The sequence below is a fragment of the Lepisma saccharinum genome, chromosome 7 (genome assembly GCF_977018435.1).
Source record: "Lepisma saccharinum chromosome 7, izLepSacc3.1, whole genome shotgun sequence".
Classification (NCBI taxonomy): Eukaryota; Metazoa; Arthropoda; class Insecta; order Zygentoma; family Lepismatidae; genus Lepisma; species Lepisma saccharinum.
Window position 1 is genome coordinate 35,933,482 of NC_139235.1, and position 19,626 is coordinate 35,953,107.

The window sequence follows — 19,626 nt, forward strand, 5'->3', positions numbered from 1 at the left end:
AGTGTGGATCACTTGTTGACTACAAATGTTTTAAGAAAAGTGGCTCTGGACCCACATGATGATAAGAGATGCATTTTGTCATGTGGCATACATACTCTACCATGGGGTCATTGTGATTTACAAAGCATGATTTGAAATAAATAAACATGCCTATGAACTTATTTGGGTTCAAAAAACAGGCTATTATGGACCTGCCAACACCAGCACCCTCTTCTGATATAATATCTAAACTAAGTGCTTTGTTAATTATTCATCTGAACAGCATACTTACAGATGTTGATGATGAAACAGGTAAAACATTGTACATATTTAACAATAATTTAAATCATTACCAATTACCTGTAGGTGGTCAATTACAATTTATTACAACCCCCGAGGGTAATGTCAAGATTTCAATAGGGAGAAATATTTATAGAATTAAGCACTCAAACATGATTTCTGGCACTGTATATACTGTTTCTGCTGGTGACTGCTTATATATTGAGGTCCCAGGATCCTATGACAAGCTTATACCTTTTTTTTATAGAATTAAGAATTAGATATTCAATAATAAATAACCACTAAAACAAAATGCCTAATGATATATTTGGCCATACAAGACAAGATGAGATTCTGATGCTTGATGTCAGAGTCAAAAAATTAAGAAGTGATTTACAAGCTTTACAAACCACACTCAATGCCAGTCTTTACAAATTTACAATCACAATGCATGGACCCTCTTCTTAAAATTGACTCAGAACTCAAATTGCTGCTTCAAAAATATACTGATTTGGCTACATTAGATAATTTTCAAAATTTAGAGGAGGCTGTAGCAGCTCTTCAAGCCAAATTTAAGACCCAGGCTACCAACTCTGAGCAATTGAAGCAACAACTGGAAGAGCAGATAAATAATGTCCAGACACAGCTCCAAACAATTGTCAAAAGCATAAAGTCACAAGAAGATTTTGATCTAGTGATTTCCACTCTAAAGGAACAGATTCAATCACTACAGATACCTAATCTGGACCCTCTGAACAATGCCATAGCCGAGGTTAAAGAAAAAATTGAGACACTTGAAAATTTTATGAACAACCTACCATCTTCTGATGATTTGAGTGCTATAACTCGGATTGTTGCCAACATTAAGCTGCAACTTGAAACATATGAAGATTTTGGAAAAATTCAGAGTGCCATAACCCATCTTGAGGGTACAATAGCAGAAGTACAAAGTGATTTGACAAATGTACAAGAAACTCTAGAATCTCGCCTGCCCGGTATTGTAGACACACTTGTCAGTGTCCAGCAACAGATCACAAAACTTGAAAACCTCAACACTGGATCTGAGCTATCTCATTTTCATCACTTGATCGATGATATCCAAACAAAACTTGAAATTTTACAACAATCAACACCTACTCAGGCAGACATAACCCTGCTCCAAGATGCTATGCGAAGTGTGGCTGATGCTTCTGAATTAAATGATGTGAAATTGGCACTTGAATCTTTGCAGAATACTGTATCAAATCTGCCTACATCACAGGAACTTAAAAATATTAAGAGAGCTGTGAATCGCACATTGAAATCAGAAGATATCAAGAATATCCAGACAGAGATCAAACAACTTACTCAGACAGTGGCCACTCTACCAACTAATCAACATATTAATGAACTGCATGCCCTGTTTGAGGATATCAGAAGACAAGTCCATGATCTTACTGCTCAAAATTCAAAATTGGCAGGATAGCTTGTAGCTAATATCAAGCAACAGCTAGGAACCATGGAATCCAACCAAGCAAATGCTCTGTCTGTTTTTGCCACGCAGCTACAAGAGATTGTGCAACAATACAAAAAACTTGTTGTGGACATAAAAATCAAGCCAGGCCACGATGATGTTGTTAGGACTATCAATGAGCACCTTGAATTTGTAACAAGTAGATTGCTTACAGCAGAAAAAGAAATAACTGGCATAATTGAGAATCCTAAACATACAGTAATTCTTGAATTGTACAGTATCCCCAACAAAGAATATGATTCACCATTTACACCAGGTGGCAAAATATATATGCTGTCCCCTGCACAATTTTATTACCAATTTTTTGTTGGGGGCACACTTAGACCAATCAAGATCAAATATTGGCTTCAACCACAGGCACACCACTACCCTACCTTATCAATAACAAATGCTGATAACAAAGCAAAAATCACCAGTGTAGAGTTAGAGGATTTTACAGACCCCAATACATTAGAGACATCTTATGCTGAAGATGATGGCTCTCTGGAATTTAATATACAAATAGGAGACAAACTGTATTTAGAAAATCCTGTAGTATCAGCTGCTGAACACCCTATAGTTGCAATATTCTTGTTTACATACTATGTCTAGACAAATTATTGTTGATGAATTACACAGACAAGCCAGACATAATTATAAAAGACTGCCAGTGGTTACAAAAGGCATAGATGATTTATGGCAGTGTGACTTGGTTGAGATGGCAAGTGGACAGCTGAAAAACTTAGACAAGATCAACAAGGGCTACAAGTATCTACTCACTGTCATAGATACATTTTCAAAATTTGCCTTGGCTGTGCCACTCAAATCCAAGACTGGAAAATGTGTTACAGAAGCCTTCAGGACAATCATCAATCAGAGTGGAAGATCACCGCGCTATTTGCAAACAGATAATGGCAAAGAATTCTATAATTCTGTGTTCCAACAATTTATTAAAAGCCAGTCAATACAACATTACTCGAATTACAGTGATCTCAAGGCCTCTATTGTTGAAAGATTCAACAAAACCCTAAAAAATCATATGTATAAACAATTTACCCTTCAAGGTAATTATAAATGGCTCAGTATTCTACCAGAACTTCTACATAAATATAACAACTCGGTCCATTCCACAATCAACATGAAACCCTCTGAGGTAACTTCATCTGATGAGCAAAAATTGATCAGCACTGTTTATTATCCTAGATACCAGCCAACAACAAGAAAAGCCAAATACAAGGTTGGTGATCAAATAAGAATCAGCAAATATAAGTACTTATTCAAAAGAGGCTTTACCAGAAACTGGAGCACTGAATTATTTACAGTGGTTCAAGTTAAACCTGGGACCCGATACACATATATAATAAAAGACCACCGAGGAGAAATTCTCAAAGGCAGGTTTTATGAAGAAGAACTCAGCAAAACTAAGCAGCCTGACACATATCTCATAGAAAAAATCATCCGCAGAAAAGGCAACAAGATACTTGTCAAATGGCTAGGACTCCCAGAACACAGCTGGATCGAGGCAGACAAAGTGATACTATGAACACCTGGGCATGGGCGTCCGGAAGGGGGGGCAAGGGGGGCCGTGGCCCCCCCCTGGAAAATGAAAGTCAACCAAAAAATATGTATTTCACACATATAATTTCATTTTAGCCACAATAATATGTGTTAATTATTGCATGAACACCATAAATTCAAATTTAAGCAATGTTTTTTAGGGAACAACACTATTTTTGGTGAAAATTTGCCTTCGTTTGCCCCCCCCTGGAAAAATACCTTCCTTGCCCCTCCCTGGAAAAAATCCTGCGGATATCCATGCACCTGGGATGTTATAAAGAGACTGCCAGAGCCTGAACATCAGAATAAGAGAAATGGAATGCTGCTGCCTGACAATATTAGATGTCTTATTGTTGGGCCACCGGCTTGTGGTAAAACTACACTAATGATTGATAATTTTTTATTGGCACCCAACTGGTTAGACTGGAAAAACAGGCATTTGTATGTCTTCTCTAAGAGCTTGGAACAATTAAAATATCAGCAGCTGATGAAGCTATATGATGGACTGGATATAACCACTTTTGAATCAGATGTTAAGCCACTTCATGAATGTCTCGATAATTCTGTTGTTGTGTTTGATGACATTATACTGGATAATCAAAACAAGGTTAGAAATTTTTTTACACAGGGCCGACACAAAAACATAGATTGCTTCTACCTGGCACAGACTTTTTCTAAAATTCCTAAGCAGCTGATCCGAGACAACAGCAATTTTATATGTGTGTTTCATCAAGATCATACCAACCTCAAACACATACATGATGAATATGTAGGTGGTGACTTGAGCTATAATGATTTTTCCAAGTTTTGCAGTAGGTGCTGGAACCAGGACAGCTATGGGTTTGTCACAATTGATATGACAAGGAAACCCAACAGTGGTAAATATAGAAATAAAATTAACAATTTTCTAGACATTGAAACATATATAAATAACCATGAAAAGGCCAATTATTGATGATCTTAAATTAAGAGATTATCTTGTAAAAAGATTTAAGGGATGGAAATCAGAGAACCGAGGAATCTATGAACAACACAAGCAAACAGAACAGCCTATTATTGATGCTATTAGTGAATTAGGTAAAAATATCAAAACTGTTACAGAGCAAAATCAAAATTTGATCACAGAGCTTGTACCTGTAGCTGCTAGGAACATATTAGATTATCCAATCACCCCACTTTCTAGTATTCATACAGCTAGTCCTGTTGCTCCTCGAAGAATTGAAGCTACTCAGGATATTATTGAATTGGGTCTTCTTGCTGAAAAATATTTAACCACACCTAAAGACAACAAAGATGAGGTCTTTGGCTTATATGCTGACACAGAGCGTGATGGTAGCATCATACATAGAATTGGATTTTTTAGAGTAACATTTATGGGAGATGATCTGATTGTATATTCAGAATCTCATCTTGGAGAAAGAGGTGGTTTTGTTAAATATCCCGGCACACCTGGATTGTGGGAACTGATGACTAGGAAGAGACCTGGCAGCTATACAGATCAAGATTATGAGCATTACAAAGAAATATTAATAACATCAGATGCTCTATACCAGAACAATGATCCCACACAAAAAAGAGTCAAGTCTAGCAGTGGAGCAAAATACAACAACTTAATCAAGCCCATATGGTCACAGATCAAGACTGGCAGTTGAATCAAACATTAGAACACCCTGCCTAAAGAATTTGTGTGGGTTGATGATGTCAGGAAACTTGTAGATAGGTTGCTGGTGATAGCTGGGGAGGAAAATGCTGGCAACCACAATTTTTATAATGAAAAGGTTGGAATTATGGACATGATAAGCACAAAATTGTCTAATTTTATAGTGAATGACACTAAGGGGATTGGAGATCTTATAAAAATTATTAATACTCTACCACCTAAACTTTGGAATATCTCTGAGGGTCGGGGGCTGGTTAATGACATCATAAACAATCTGCCATTTGAACTACACATTCCAGGCTATCAGTATTGTGGTCCCGGTACAAAACTAGATCATAGATTAAACAGAGGGGACCCTGGTGTTAATCCCCTAGATGCTGCTTGTAGAGACCATGACATAGCATACAACACACATTCTGATCTTGATAGGCGACATGTTGCAGACAAGAAATTAGAAGAGGCTGCATTTGGTAGATTTGTAAGCAAAGATGCTTCTTTAAGTGAAAAAATAGCAGCATTGGGGACCACCATAGCTATGAACACCAAACAAAAACTAGGTGGGGGTTGTGAATATGTATATAATAAACCTAGGATGAAGGCCAAGGGTGTTATGTATCAGATACCTTATGCAGGTCTTAAATCTCTTAAAACTATTGATAGCCTTTTAACCAAAAAGCAGCGCAAGAAAAAAAATTCTTGTCTTGCCAAGGGCCATGGTATGAAATTGTTACTTAGTACCCCCCAATTAAAAAAATACAGCAATCTAGAAAAAAAATTCATACAGGTGGATTTATATTTAGTATCCCAGCTATTTTAGCAGCTTTGGGGGCTGTTGGGAGCTTGGCTGGGGGATCAGCTGCTATAGCAAAAACAGTAATAGATGCCAAGAAGAATAAGGCAGAATTAGATGAATTGAAGCGCCATAATCTAGCTATGGAAAAACAAGCCAAAGGTGTTAAGAGAGCCATGAATAAGTTTAAAAAAAACAAGAGCCGCTTACAAACCAAGATACTGAAGCTTTAATCAAGCCACTGGGCATCAAAAATTTTAGAGGTATGTACATGTCTGATTCTCTACCAGAACAACCACTCAACAAAGAGTGTGGCACAGTTAATTTGGATAAGTACAAAAATCAGGGCACTCACTGGATCTGTTATCTTAAATATTTAAAAGATGAGGCATTTGTGTTTGATTCATTTCGAGGTATTCCACCTGAAAATTTAGTAAAATATCTAAAATCAACTAATCTTTATTACAATAATGCCCGTGTTCAAAATTTCAAAGATGTTAATTGTGGACATCTGTGTTTATCTGTTCTTAGATATCTGTCTCAAATAAATAAAGCATCAATTGAAGATTTTCAAAAAGCCTTGTGGTATCTGAAACATCATGGGAGTATTCCATCTCACCAGCCAAAATTCAATATTGAAACTTAGATTACATGATGATATAGTGTATCCCAAAACAATAGCTCTCAGAGCATTTTATGGCATGTACTTGATCCCTAATATTACACACCACAACAACACAATTGCAGTTGGTGATCAAAAAATTGTCATCACTCCAGGGCAATATAATCTATCTACTCTAAATGCTCAGTTACCCAGAGGTATAGTGTTAACTCAAAATTCTGTCACTCACAGAGTAGAGATTGTATCTGCTACAGAAACGGTGGATCTGGGTACTATAGGAGAACTATTAGGATTTGAGAACAACACAAAACTTGAACCAGCCATCAAACACACTGCTATTAATATACCTAAATTCTTAGCCATAGAGACTCTGAATATTCACTGTAATGTGGCCGAGGGTATGATCACCAAATCAAATGGCATAGGCACTCACAAACAAACTGGCATCATTGCAACATTCAAACCTAACTCTGAATTTATGGAGCCGATCATCTACACTCCATCACCAACATTATATTTTCCTGTATGCCATAATAGAATAGATTACATTGAGTTGATGGTCACTAATGAAAAAGAAGAATTAGTTGATTTTGCTGGAGCCACAACAACTGCTATCATAGAGATTAATATTTAAATAAAAATACATACAAAAAAATGGAAAATATTGAGAGTTATGAGCTACAATCATTCCCTCCAAACAGGAGGACCTTTGCAAATTTAAATCAACCCAACACAGAAATTGAGGTTGATCTTGATGTAGGAGATGGCTTTATACACCCGCACAGAGCAGATTTATACATCAAATTTGATGTTGTAAAGCTCGATGGTACAGATTATCCGGCTAACTCAAATTTAAGATTGGTGGATAATTTTGTGCCACATCTGTTCTCTGAAATTGAGATCAGAAAACATGGTGTTGTTATAAACAGAGTAGATTACCCTGGCATTACCTCTACAGCTTTGGCCACACTAAAATTATCCAAAACCGAGGCTTCTTACTACAAAATAGGTGGATTTGAAGCTGGTGATAAAATTATATCTAAAAGCCACACAGTGCTGTTCCCTATGCGCCTGTTGCCAGGATTCTTCTCAGATTACAAAGATATTATGTGGAAGGGTGGTTTAAGAATTACATTTAGAAGAGCTGCCAATGATAATAATGCTTTGATGAGGTACAGTTCATTAAATTCTACAGGGGAAGCTCTGCCTAATACTCTACCTGATGAGGGCAAGTGCATTATTCAGACTATGGAGCTAAGAATCCCAGTTGTTGAATATGAAGCCAGTTATGCTCTTAAATACAAAGCAGATATCCTAAAAAATCCACAGGTGCCTTTACAATTTTATACATATCAATGTGTGCAGAAGCCTGCCACTGGTACCTATTATGAGTTTGATGCTACAAATTCATTCTCCAGTATACAATATGACATGCCAGATTTTGTGTTGGTACTGTTTCAGACTGGAAGACACAATAATCAGGAAAAAAATTGAAGTAAATTTGATAACTGCAACATCAAGAACATATATCTTAAAAATGGCAGAAATGAGGTATTCCCTAGAGAAAATTATAATTTAGACATGTCCAAGGATGATTTCCTTAAATTATATGAGGCATTTACAGCATACAAAAGGGTCACTACTGGCAATACAGACATGTATTACACACCAGATGAATTCAAAGCACAGAGACCCATGTTTGTCATCAACACTTCAAAAAGGAAACAAGTTGTGGTTAATGACAGGACAAACATTAAAATTATCTGTGAATTCCACGATACACTCCCTGATGACAGCATATGTAGTGTTATTCTTATAGGTGAAAAATCATATGCTTATGATGTAAGAAATGAGAGAGTCAGAGAGCAATTCTAGAAGAATTACATTATCTTAATACTAGATATACAAGTTGAGCCTTGTGCCCAATTGAACTTAAACCGGAAGTGGACTGGAAATGACCGGAAGTGGACCGGAAATGACCGGAAGTGGACCGGAAGTGAACCGGAAATGACCGGAAGTGGACCGGAAGTAAATATGTGTGGGTGTGGGTGGCTCTTATGAGCATTTTTGGCTTAGTTTTAGGTGTAGCCAAAACAATATCAAGAGGGGCATATTTTTGACAAGCTTATGGACAACAATCTCACAGATGTAGCTTTTGTAAGTGTAGGCAAATCAATCTGAGGGGGCTCATACTTTCCCGGGAAATTCCCGAGGGCATTTTTACAAAAATCTTGGATTAGACAGAGTACCACACTTGAGCAATAAGCTCATATGCACATCTTGAGCTAGGTTTAAGTGTAGCCAAATCTGCCTGAGGGGGGCTCATCATTTATCGAGTTTATATTATTGTATTTTACACTACTTATCTGAAAGGAAATACACTCTTTTGAAATTGTTTCTTTACAATTCAATAACTCATATCATTAGGAACATAAAATCTTACCCAAATTCTGTATAACCAATGACAATAATAAATTAGATGAAACTGAAAGAGAAACATACCATTTTTTGTACAACTTTTCTATTCGTACACTTAATAATATAAGAGAAAAAAGTATATTCAGAGCAAATTGGCTGACAGTTCTAATATTTTGATGCGTATCCTTTGGCTTTAATTACTGCTTGATACCTGTTCTTCATAGATTAACCAGTTTCCGACATTTTTCAGAGCTTATTTTATTCCACTCGGTTTGCACAACAGTTTTCAACTCTTGTTTGGACTTGACGCCTGCTTTATGGATTCGCTTCTTCAAATTTGCCTATAAATGCTCAATGGGATTTAAGTCTGGACATTGAGCTGGTGTTTGTAGTAGTTTGGGCACATTCCATATTAACCAATTCATGTTTACTCGAAGTGCTTACTGTCATTGTCTTGTTGGAATCTGTAGATAGGCGGCATGTCCATTTTTTGGGCACTCTGCTTTACATTGTTCTTCAATATGTCCAAATAGACATATGCATCCATGGTACCATCAATAAACTGGACGACATACAGCCCCAAATTATTAATGACCCACCACCGTATTTAACTGTTGGAACTGTGTTAATGTGATCATTGTCTTTATTGATTTTCTCGAGACCCTATTTATCCCATCTGACCCGTATATATTAATCTTGGACTCGTCTGACCATATGACACTATCCCAAAATTTCTGGTCCTTGTGGATGTGCTCTTTCGCGAATGAAAGTCTATTCCTGCGATTCACCTTATTTACATACGGCCTCTTTCGTGGTATTCTGCCATGATATCCATGCTTCCACAAGGCATGTCGGACAGTTTGATCGGACATCATCTTGCCAGCAACATTTTCTACTAACGGTTGTAACTGAGGAACACTTAGTCAGGGGATTTCTCGCACTCTTTTCAAAATTAAGCGTTCATCACGTTTATTCAACCGTCTCTCTTTTCGTTTTCTCGTCACATTCTGTGTTGACCCTTCCTCTCTAAATTTGTTTACTATGTATTGAACTGTGGAGTGTGATTTATTGACTGTTTGTCCAATTTTTCTTAAAGAATAACCTCTAAGGGCCAAATTTATAACAACATCCTTGAGATCGGAACTAAGTTCCTTCACCTTGCCCATTTCGAACACGCTGATAGATAGACGATAGGCGTACAACAATACCTACGCCAGCTTTTCGCTTGACGGGGAGCGCGCCTGCATGTTGAAACTTGTTACGAAGTTGCAAACTGCACGAAATCGCCCGAATATCGGTGGCGCTGTATGCGAGGAAGATTGAAACTCTTGCCTGTACGAATAACAATGTTGCATGAAACAGCGTGTTTTTCTCTTTTCACACAGATTATATGCTCTGTTTATACACTTTGAACATACATTTTTATTGACATTTGTTGGTGAAACCTTCATTAACATTAATTTCCAGGCACATATGAAAATGATTATATTTACTAGTAGATATGACATTTTTTCCTCGCAAATTCTATGTGTACGAATAACAATGTTACATACTGTACATGTCACACACACACTACGAGTAACAGCTTATCTAAGATTAAGTAACTGTAAAAGTAATTTACAGTTAGGTTTTAAGGTAGCATTAACTGTAATTGGGATAGGTTTCAAAACAGTAACTCAATTGTAAAAGTTGTAGCTTTTAAATTAACTTTACAAGGGAAAACTTTAGCTAACAACAAGGTTTACATTTTCACGTCAACAATTGTGTGAATTTCTCTCACACTGTTGCCAACATTTATCGTATTTAATTTATCTCTTTCTCTCTGCAGTTCCTGTCGGCAGTGATGATGAAAGATTACGGAAACGCTCTGAAGTATTGTAATCTAAGTAAGTATAGTCACTTTAAGATAAAATGCATACTGGTGGAAGCCAGTGGCGTGCGAAGGGTGGAGTTAATTGGGTCATAATCCCCCCTTTTGCCCCAGTTTTCCAATAAGAAGGTTGAAAGCAGGGAAATTTTGCAAAATGTAGAAAAAAATTACTAAGAAAAGATATATTATATATAAGGGTTGCCCAAATGAAATTAAGACTTACACATTTTATACTTTAAACACGGATGTTCTTGGCTCAGGGTATCCATACCCTTGTGACGCGCTGGGACACTTGCTTGAACAGACAAGGTGACTATGTGTAGAGGATGGATCACTTTTACTTTCTGTATGCTCATATATTCCAACCAATAAATCATTACAGAAAAAAAAACAGGAGTCTCACTTTCATTTGGGCAACCCTTATATAGAAGAAGTTATAACTTCCCTCTTAAGGTCATATCCATACTTGTGAAATATCTGAGCATGCCAGTAGGTGGCGTCGTCTTATACAGGGTGCTCGGAAATTCCCCTTACAAACTCCTAGGGCTAGTAGAGGGGACTGAGTAGACAATATTTGGAATAGGAACCCATGTCCGGAAACGTACCGTTTCCGTGCTACAATCATGAAAATGTGTCGGATGTGCCTTTGTTGGTATGCAACCAGGTAGGCAGTACATGACGTCAGAAGATCACCTGATGGCACGTGACGTCTACCCTGCCGCTGTATCCTGCCTGGAGCCCGATTCACGTACCTGTGCGTCTCCGATGAACATGGTTGAGTACACGTTTGCAGAATACACGGACATGATCCTTGTGTATGGCGCAGCGGAAGGGAATGGAAGAACAGACCGTCGGCTGAATCAAGAGCGTTATCCACAACGTGCGACTCCATCGCATACTCTTTTTGCCAGCATTACGCAACGGCCCCGAGAACGAAGTACCTTCACCGCCGACAGGAAGGACTGTGGTGCTCGAAAGAGACGCCGCACACCCGATTTGGATGAGACTGTACTGCACCACGTTGAACAGGACCCGTCAACAAGTACGCGAACAATTGCGCGTGCAATGGGTGTTTCTCGCAGCATCGTGTGGGAGGTTCTGCATGAGCAACAACTACATCCTTACCGCTACCAAAGGGTACAGGCTTTGAGACCAGCCGATTTTGTATTACGTGTTAACTTCTGCACGTGTTTTCTGCACCTCTGCATCGACAAGCCCCATTTTCCACGTCGAGTTCTGTTCACAGATGAATGGAAATTCACTAGGGTGTGTGTTCTCAGTTCTCGAAACAGCCATGTCTGGGCAGACGAAAACCCTCATGCGACGCATGTCCGGGTATTCCAGCACAGATTCGCTATCAATGTGTGAGCAGTTATTCTGGACGGTCATGTGACCGGGCCGTACCTTCTTCCAGCCAGGCTAACGGGTGCCGCGTACTTGATCTTCCTTCAGGAAGTATTGGCTCTGTTCGTGGATGCTGTGCCATTGAACGTCCGTCAGGAACTGTGGTTTCAGCATGATGGCGCACCGCCTCACATTTTCACGTGACGTTCGGAGACATCTTAACCGAAGATTCGGGCACGGATGGATAGGCCGAGGTGGTCCAACCGCGTGGCCTCCACGTTCGCCGGATATAACGCCATTGGACTATTTCTTGTGGGGTCGTATGAAGAATACGGTGTACAAGACTCCTGTAGAGACAGAGGACGAACTGCTGGCACGAGTTATGGTTGCTGCACAAGAGATTGACGGGACACCAGTTGTGATGGAGCAAGTGTATCGGAACATGATTCGTCGGTACAATGTGTGTAACGACGTTGGTGGTCGTCATATCAAGTTTAGCAGTGCCGTATGCAACACATCCAGTGCAGAAGACAGAAACAAATTCTTGTGTTCCACTGTCGACAGAAGTGTTTTTGTGATCAATGAATAGTACGTTTCTTTTTTGTTCCTTTGGCATTATTGCCAAATAAATTTGTTTGTATTATGGACTGAGTCACACGTCATTCACTTCTGTATCTTACGTAACACCTCATTTGACATGGTTGTAATAAATGATTCCACTTTAGGTCATCAGGTGATCTTCTGACGTCATGTACTGCCTACGCGGTTGCATACCAACACAGGGGCATCCGACACATTGTCATGGTTGTAGCACGAAAACTGTACGTTTCCGGACATGGGTTCCTATTCCAAATATTGTCTACTCAGTCCCATCTACTAGCCCTAGAAGTATGTAAGGGGAATTTCCGAGCACCCTGTATATGTTTATGTTCAGGACTTTTCGTATGACGTACCTTCAACAGTCTAAAATCCTTGCGCAAGTGGTGTGAACTGCAGTGCTTGGTTACAAGTAAGTCATTCCAAGTATAATTCAATCTAAACTAACGCATGTGCAGGAAATTAACTGATTTAAACTCACAAAATTATAATGCTAGTTTTCTTCAGGAAATCAAGAACCTCACTCATTTGATCATTTTCCTTGAAGATCACGGAAGAAACATCTAACATCCTTGAGCCCGGTGTGTAACAGTTAATTACGAAATATATAATAGCTATCCACTTCACGGAATTTGCGAAAGGGGTGTGTAATATGGCCATAAGAGGGCGTTATATCTCCTTTTCCTGCAGTCAGTACTACATTTTGCAATCTTTTGCAGTATTCAACGTTCTTTCGTTCAGGAATGCTGGCCCAAAGAGGGGAATTATGCACCCGGCAACCCTCCTTAGGCATCCCACTACTAAAGCTCTTTGACACTTACGGAGGGCGCCCTATATGCTGGCAAGGGAAGTGGGGAGCGGGGATGCTACCAATCGAGATAAGAAACGCAGCAGCCTGTAGAACGAGGTGCACGTAGCAGTTCCTCCCCTCGACGTCGTAACTCTCGGCGCCACCGCTATACTTAAGTATATTCGGTAAAAAATGTGACAAAATAAAGGGGAAAGGTCTCAGAGTCTCCCCAATGATATAATGCTAATAATAATAATAATAATAATAATAATATAGGCGGTGGGGGACCTTTCCAAAAGTCACTCGAGTGTCAACCTCTCTTCAACGTCTGGACTTCATTCTCACAAGCTAATGGGGCCTTGGCTTCTGGACTCAAAGGCAGTATAATCCCCTATGAGGTTGTTCATTTTAGTGCTGACTGTCGTTTACAGCCTAAGCTTTTAGCATAGGCGTGGGTATTTTAGACCTTACATATTTTATTGCTTCTAATCTGGGTAAGGAGTTTGTTCGATATAATGAGTTTTAATTATGAAGGTCTTCAATTTTCAACAGGACAGACAAACACAAACATCTATGTCTTACCAAAGATTCGAACCCGGGACACCTGGATTTGTGGCGCCGTTTGCTATCCACTCCGCCACGGAGGCCAATGTTTAATTTTAATATCAAAACACACTCTTGCTTCTATCAAAAATTGTTTGAAAGGAAATAGAAAAAAGAACCAAAAATGTATTTGATTAAACTATAAGCATAAGAAACAATTAAAGTTTATTAGTAAATTATTCATTATCTTGGTTTATTAAAACATTAGATTTTGAAATAGTAGTAATCTGAACTAATTGAATTCTGACTTTTAATTATCTTATAATTTTCCTCTTCAGTTTTACAGTATGAGCCTAACAAAGTTGCTGCCAAGGAATTCTATCCACTTATAATGGAGAAAATAAAATTAAGTAAGTGTAATATAACTAACCTATATTGTTGTTGTCATATGTGTAAAGCTATTAAGTATTTGTATATGTGCATGCATTTGGGGTATGTGGATATGTATATGTATACAGTGGCATAACTAAGGATTTACTGTAAAGAAACTACAATCTGTAAATAAAAAAAAAGCAAGCATCACTGTATTCTTATTATGAATGTTGAAATGTTTTTGATTCGCATTTCTCTGTCAAGTTCCATTGTTAGAAGCATTCGTCTGGTATCAGAGTGTCGTGTAGTGTTATTCTATGTACGAGCAGCTAGGGACAGCATTAGCAGATTGGGAAATACATGCTAACAGCACCAAACCTGACCTGCCTAACCTATCCACGTATGCACATAATAGCTTAAATAAACAATATATAACTTGCCAAAACTATACCTATTTATGGTATTATATGCATACGTCGATTCCTGGGGTGGTTGAGTTTAGGTGGGGATTTTTCAGACATTATCCTTGCACAAAGCCTTTCTGAGGCTTACATGGGGGAATATAAGTGGCCGGGGCGTGGTGCTGATCACATCATCTCCACCATGGCCTAAATTGAGAATTTGTTGACCTTCATACCCTGCATGTTCCTTTATATCACGGTGCAATGAATAGCGAAAAAAAAAGAAATCATGTAATCTTATTCGTCAAGCAAGATAAGTATTCTTTCGTACTTTCATACGTCATTAGAGCAGTTGTTGACAACATATCTAAGTAAAGTGAAGCTGATAGCATGTGTATCCAGATAAGAGAAATATGTTAATGAAAGCAAGGTAGAAATTCCTAAGATGGGAAGTCCTCACGTATGCAAGGCTTGACGCTTCGTCCTTCTCACACAGTGGCCCAGGATTTTCGAAAGGAAGGGGTTACTTATACTTTTTTAGTAGACAGTCCTCTATTTTACCATCTTTTCCTGCATTTGGCGTTCTTTCCTTTTCAGGAATAATGGATCAAAATAGGGGTTTATGACCCCCACCAACCCTTCCTTTGGCAAGCAACTGTTCTTACATTAATCCTTACATAAGAAGAGGGGGTTGATGAAATTATATTAAAAATTCATGTCTTACGGCTGTTACAAATAAAAAAAACCATTTTCCTTGTAACGTTTTGGGAGAACACATGCTCCCTTCATCAGAAATTTATTATTAGTTTGATTAATGTTTCAGAATTGGATAAATTTAACCAAAGAGAAGCTGTTACAATGAATCTTGTTAATAATGTTATGTTACATCGTTGGAATATAGCAACTTAACTGTGAAAGAAGCTTCATTATCATGTAAATCTTCATTTAAATAATAATAAAACTATAACAATTATTATGTAAATACACATGTATAAACAAGAAAGGAAGCAGTGATTCAATAACAAAATGTCTTACTGATAAATGATAAAAAAATGTATGGGACTCAAGGCTCCCTCTCCCTCCTCAAGTAAGTTAGTTTTTTGTACAGTGGGATGCACAAGCATTGCTCGGCAAATTGTCCATGGGCATTTTCATTAATATTCTCTTCCATCCTACGTGTTTTAAAAGAATAGATTTTGCGTGTGCTGGCGCAGAGGTTGTCAGCAGCTTGTTTGGCGTTTCTTCTTTCAATTTTTGAATCTTCCATTGGGTAAAACAAAGAGCATGAGCTGTTGATGGACAATTTGCTTGGTAATACTTATGTATCCCACTGTACAACACAACGTCAAAGATATCAAATAAGCAAATTGTCCATAGCTATTCTCAATATTTTTTTTCTACATCCTGTGTTCTTTAAGGTAAAAAGAGCGCAGTTTGACTGTGGTTAACATGGAAAAAATTGTTGTTATGTATTGTACAACAAATTATACCAAAATAACTTTTTATAACAACAAGTAACTTTTGATTGCAGCACATACAATAATTAGTAGATAATTTTGAAAATAACGCATACAAATGAAAATTTCATTAGTAAATTAATATTTGGTTGTTATTAAAATTTCCTATGGCTCTTTTGAAATTTTGTTTTTAACTGTTATACGTAATCAGTATTTTTTCGGAATTTTGAACTACTAAGTTATTTAGAATCTAGTTCAGGATTTTTCCAGACTAATTTAAGATTTTTAGAACCTATTTTAGGATTTTTGAGCTTATTAAAGGAATCTAAAAGCACACATGAATAGACACAAATACTACTACTACTACTACTACTACTACTACTAATAATAATAATAATAATTATTATTTCTTGGTCACGGCCGAAGGTGGAGGTGATGTAAACAGCACCACGATCCTGGCCGCCATTACCCCCCCCCCCGTTTCCTCCAGGTAACCACTTTATACGACGCTGGGTGGGCGCCGGAGCCGCTTGAACAGGTGGGAAGAAATCCCGGTTCTCCCCGCCGGGGATCGAACCCGGGTCTCTCGCATGGTTGTCAGGCGCCCTATCTAAAATAGCAATGGCGTTTATTATTATTATTATTAGTAGTAGTAGTACTGGTATTACATCCAAAGTAAATATAGAAACACAAGATCTATGAAGTCTGACATTTCAGGAAATTACGTTCGCATTTACATCTGAAACGAATAGCACTTACCAAAATATATTATTGGCCTCCCCGATGGGGCACGGGTAGCGTGGTCGCCTTGTAATCAAGGGATACCGGGTTCGATTCCCTGTGGAGGCACATAGTGGTTCGGATTCCACTTTAAACTGTAGGTCCAGTCCCGATTAGCCTTACTGTGCATAAAGTGGACTTAAAACAACAAATCAGTCCAATCCAAAAGATATTATTTTTTCAAAATTTTCGTATGGACCAACAGGAGCCAAATTTAGCACAAGAACCTTTTCCTTTCCACTTTATCGTTTTCTCTCGAAAATTAATGTAACAATGAATTAAGTTTCGTAAAACGTATTAAAAAATCAGCGGGAACTGAGTTCCGATTTAAGTTTAAACTCTGCCTTTTAGAGCCTCAAAATACGAGGTGAGGTCTAAATGTTGGTGCGTCTACTTTTTCGTTCCAGTGCATGACGAGACGTCGAGCAGCAGCGAGAGCGAGGGGAGCAGCAGCGACGACAACCGCCCCCTCGGGAAGTTCCCGGAACCGGAAGACTCCGACGCCACGACGGCCAGCTACTCCAGCCTGGAGGACGAGGAGGTGGACACCAAGCCCCCGGACGACAACGCCGACGTGGGCAACGGCAACGGGAGCACCCCCACGCCTCCCCAGGGGAAGCCCTTCCTCGCCAGCAGCTCAGACTCCGAGAGCCCCACGGAGCCCATCAGTCAGACCATGCCTGCATATGACCCGACGCATGAGTGCGTGTGAATGCGTGCGTGCGTGATACTCGTCCAGACTTTGCTCTTCATCTATATCATGTGTCCACGAAAAAGACTGAAGTCGAAAGTAATAAGTGGTAAAGTAAACAGAGCCGTTAATATACAGGGCGTTCCAATATAAATGTATAAACATTTTGAGTGATTATGAGGTCAGTGTTAATTAATATACAGTTCATTTTCAAAATTTAGCAGAATCTACAGACACAAATAATTTTCTCTGTCAACGTCTGTCTTCAAAGTGATGATCGTTCTGGTCCAGGCACTGCTCAAAAACGAAGAATCATCATTGCATTCGGTGCTTGTGCTCATTCTCGTTCAATGGCAGCTTTCAATTCGTCGACTCATCCCAGTTTTGTACCGTTTTATATTTTATGCATCCTCAACAAAACGTCTAGTGGCGTGAGGTCTGGTGAACAGGGAGGCCATTCTTCTGAACCTCTTCCTCCAATCCATCTCTTCAGCACATTCAGCCAAGCAATACTCACAAAACTGAACTCTCCGGTCCAGTCATCTGGATCGAGAGCATGGACTCCTCTTGAAACGTAACTCTTGCAATGCCATGACTTCAAAATGCAAAGGATACTTGATTTTCAAATTCCTGTTAAAGTGTGTAGCTATGCAGTTTATTGGGACACCCTGCATATATCAATTCCTTCGTGTATATTTTCCGTTAGTGTGTCGGTGCTTCAAGTTTTAATTGCAGACACGCAATATTTCGATACTTTTTGTGCAATTTTACTCTGTAAAGCTAACCTTTGTACGAACATTGAATGGGCTTACTTTTTTTTATAACAGACCAATGATTCTTCAATAAACATGTCTCCTGTACCATGCCCAGAAGGATCATTTTATTTATACTTTCCTTGACTGCGAAGGCGGAGTCCTTTAGGGGTTCTATAACGTACTGTACATGAACACATAATACTCAATTCTTTACAACGACACTGAGACGTTTTACAAGATGAATGTAGTGTTTCTATCAAAGAACTCGAGTTTTTTTTAAAAAACGTAACAAATCAAATAATAATAATAATATATCTTTATTGAGCGGACGAGGTTCAGCGTACAGTCTTAGAAAAAAATACCTTGGCCACGGGACGTAGAATTTCGTAACGTCTTAAAGCCTGTTGTTTATGCAACCCAAATAACAAAATATTCGCTTAAGTTTGCCTGGTGATTCTGAGTTCTCGGGAAGGATTGAGCTTTGATAGCATGAGTCACATGACTCGTGCCCCAGTCACAACAAACAGCTGGGTGCTACGATGCCTCCAGAAGAAAATTTCAGGAACTGGTTTCTTGGCAAGAGCTACTCGTAAGGAAATACTATTCTTTCAAGTGATATTAGAGTCATTGTCAAGAAGGTTCGCTGAAATGATGGTTCTCATCACAGACCACATGCCACACGTTAATTGTTTAAGTCCAGTTCATGCACTGGACCTACAGATTAAAATGGGATCCGAACCAAATGCCTCTCTATTTGGTATTGAATTCGGAAGCCTTTCATTACATGGCGAAGACGTTACCACTACGACATCAGAGAGGCAATGGAACCCCTTGAGAAAGAGATAAGCGAAAATTGCTACGTGACAAACCATATTTGACCGTAAATTTTAAAAATAAGACAATATTTTGTACTGACAGTTTCGAACCGTGGGAGAGGCATATATTTTTTTGTACCATCGTCCATTTCACGAGTTTATAATTCTTCCTCACCGACACGATTAACGCGAGTGGTAGAAGAAAAGCGAAGTAAAATAACTGAAACAGAAATAAAAGGAAAAAGCGAAATAAATTTTATTGATAATATTCAGTTGAGTTGCATTCACGGGATGCCATCTTTAAAGAAAGCCGTGGTCTCTTCCTTGTCTTTTTCGCTTCCTTTGTGCTCTTGCTTCCCCCTGTCACGATTGGTCTAAAACTAATTAATGCGACGTTAATTAAACAATCCAAAC

General features: G+C 38.6%; 2 protein-coding genes across 2 annotated transcripts in view; one reads left to right on the forward strand and one right to left on the reverse strand.

Annotated features, from left to right (window-relative positions):
* Positions 1-19,626, reverse strand: part of LOC145989806 (peptidyl-prolyl cis-trans isomerase FKBP2-like) — a 221,684-nt gene that overhangs the window by 140,580 nt on the left and 61,478 nt on the right. The window lies entirely within an intron of this gene.
* LOC145990197 (uncharacterized) lies at positions 10,630-18,502 on the forward strand. The gene is made up of 3 exons (XM_083125861.1): positions 10,630-10,683; positions 14,280-14,351; positions 17,359-18,502. Exons 1-3 carry the CDS (start codon positions 10,641-10,643, stop codon positions 17,661-17,663), a joined length of 420 nt encoding a protein of 139 aa, XP_082981987.1. The 5' UTR covers positions 10,630-10,640; the 3' UTR covers positions 17,664-18,502.

Bases quoted from the DNA above. Each gene is read 5' to 3' on its own strand.
- LOC145990197 (XM_083125861.1), top strand. From the start codon at position 10,641: ATGATGAAAGATTACGGAAACGCTCTGAAGTATTGTAATCTAA. The intron at 10,684-14,279 runs GTAAGTATAGTC...TTTCCTCTTCAG, and splicing joins TCTGAAGTATTGTAATCTAA to TTTTACAGTATGAGCCTAAC. The intron at 14,352-17,358 runs GTAAGTGTAATA...TTTTCGTTCCAG, and splicing joins AATGGAGAAAATAAAATTAA to TGCATGACGAGACGTCGAGC.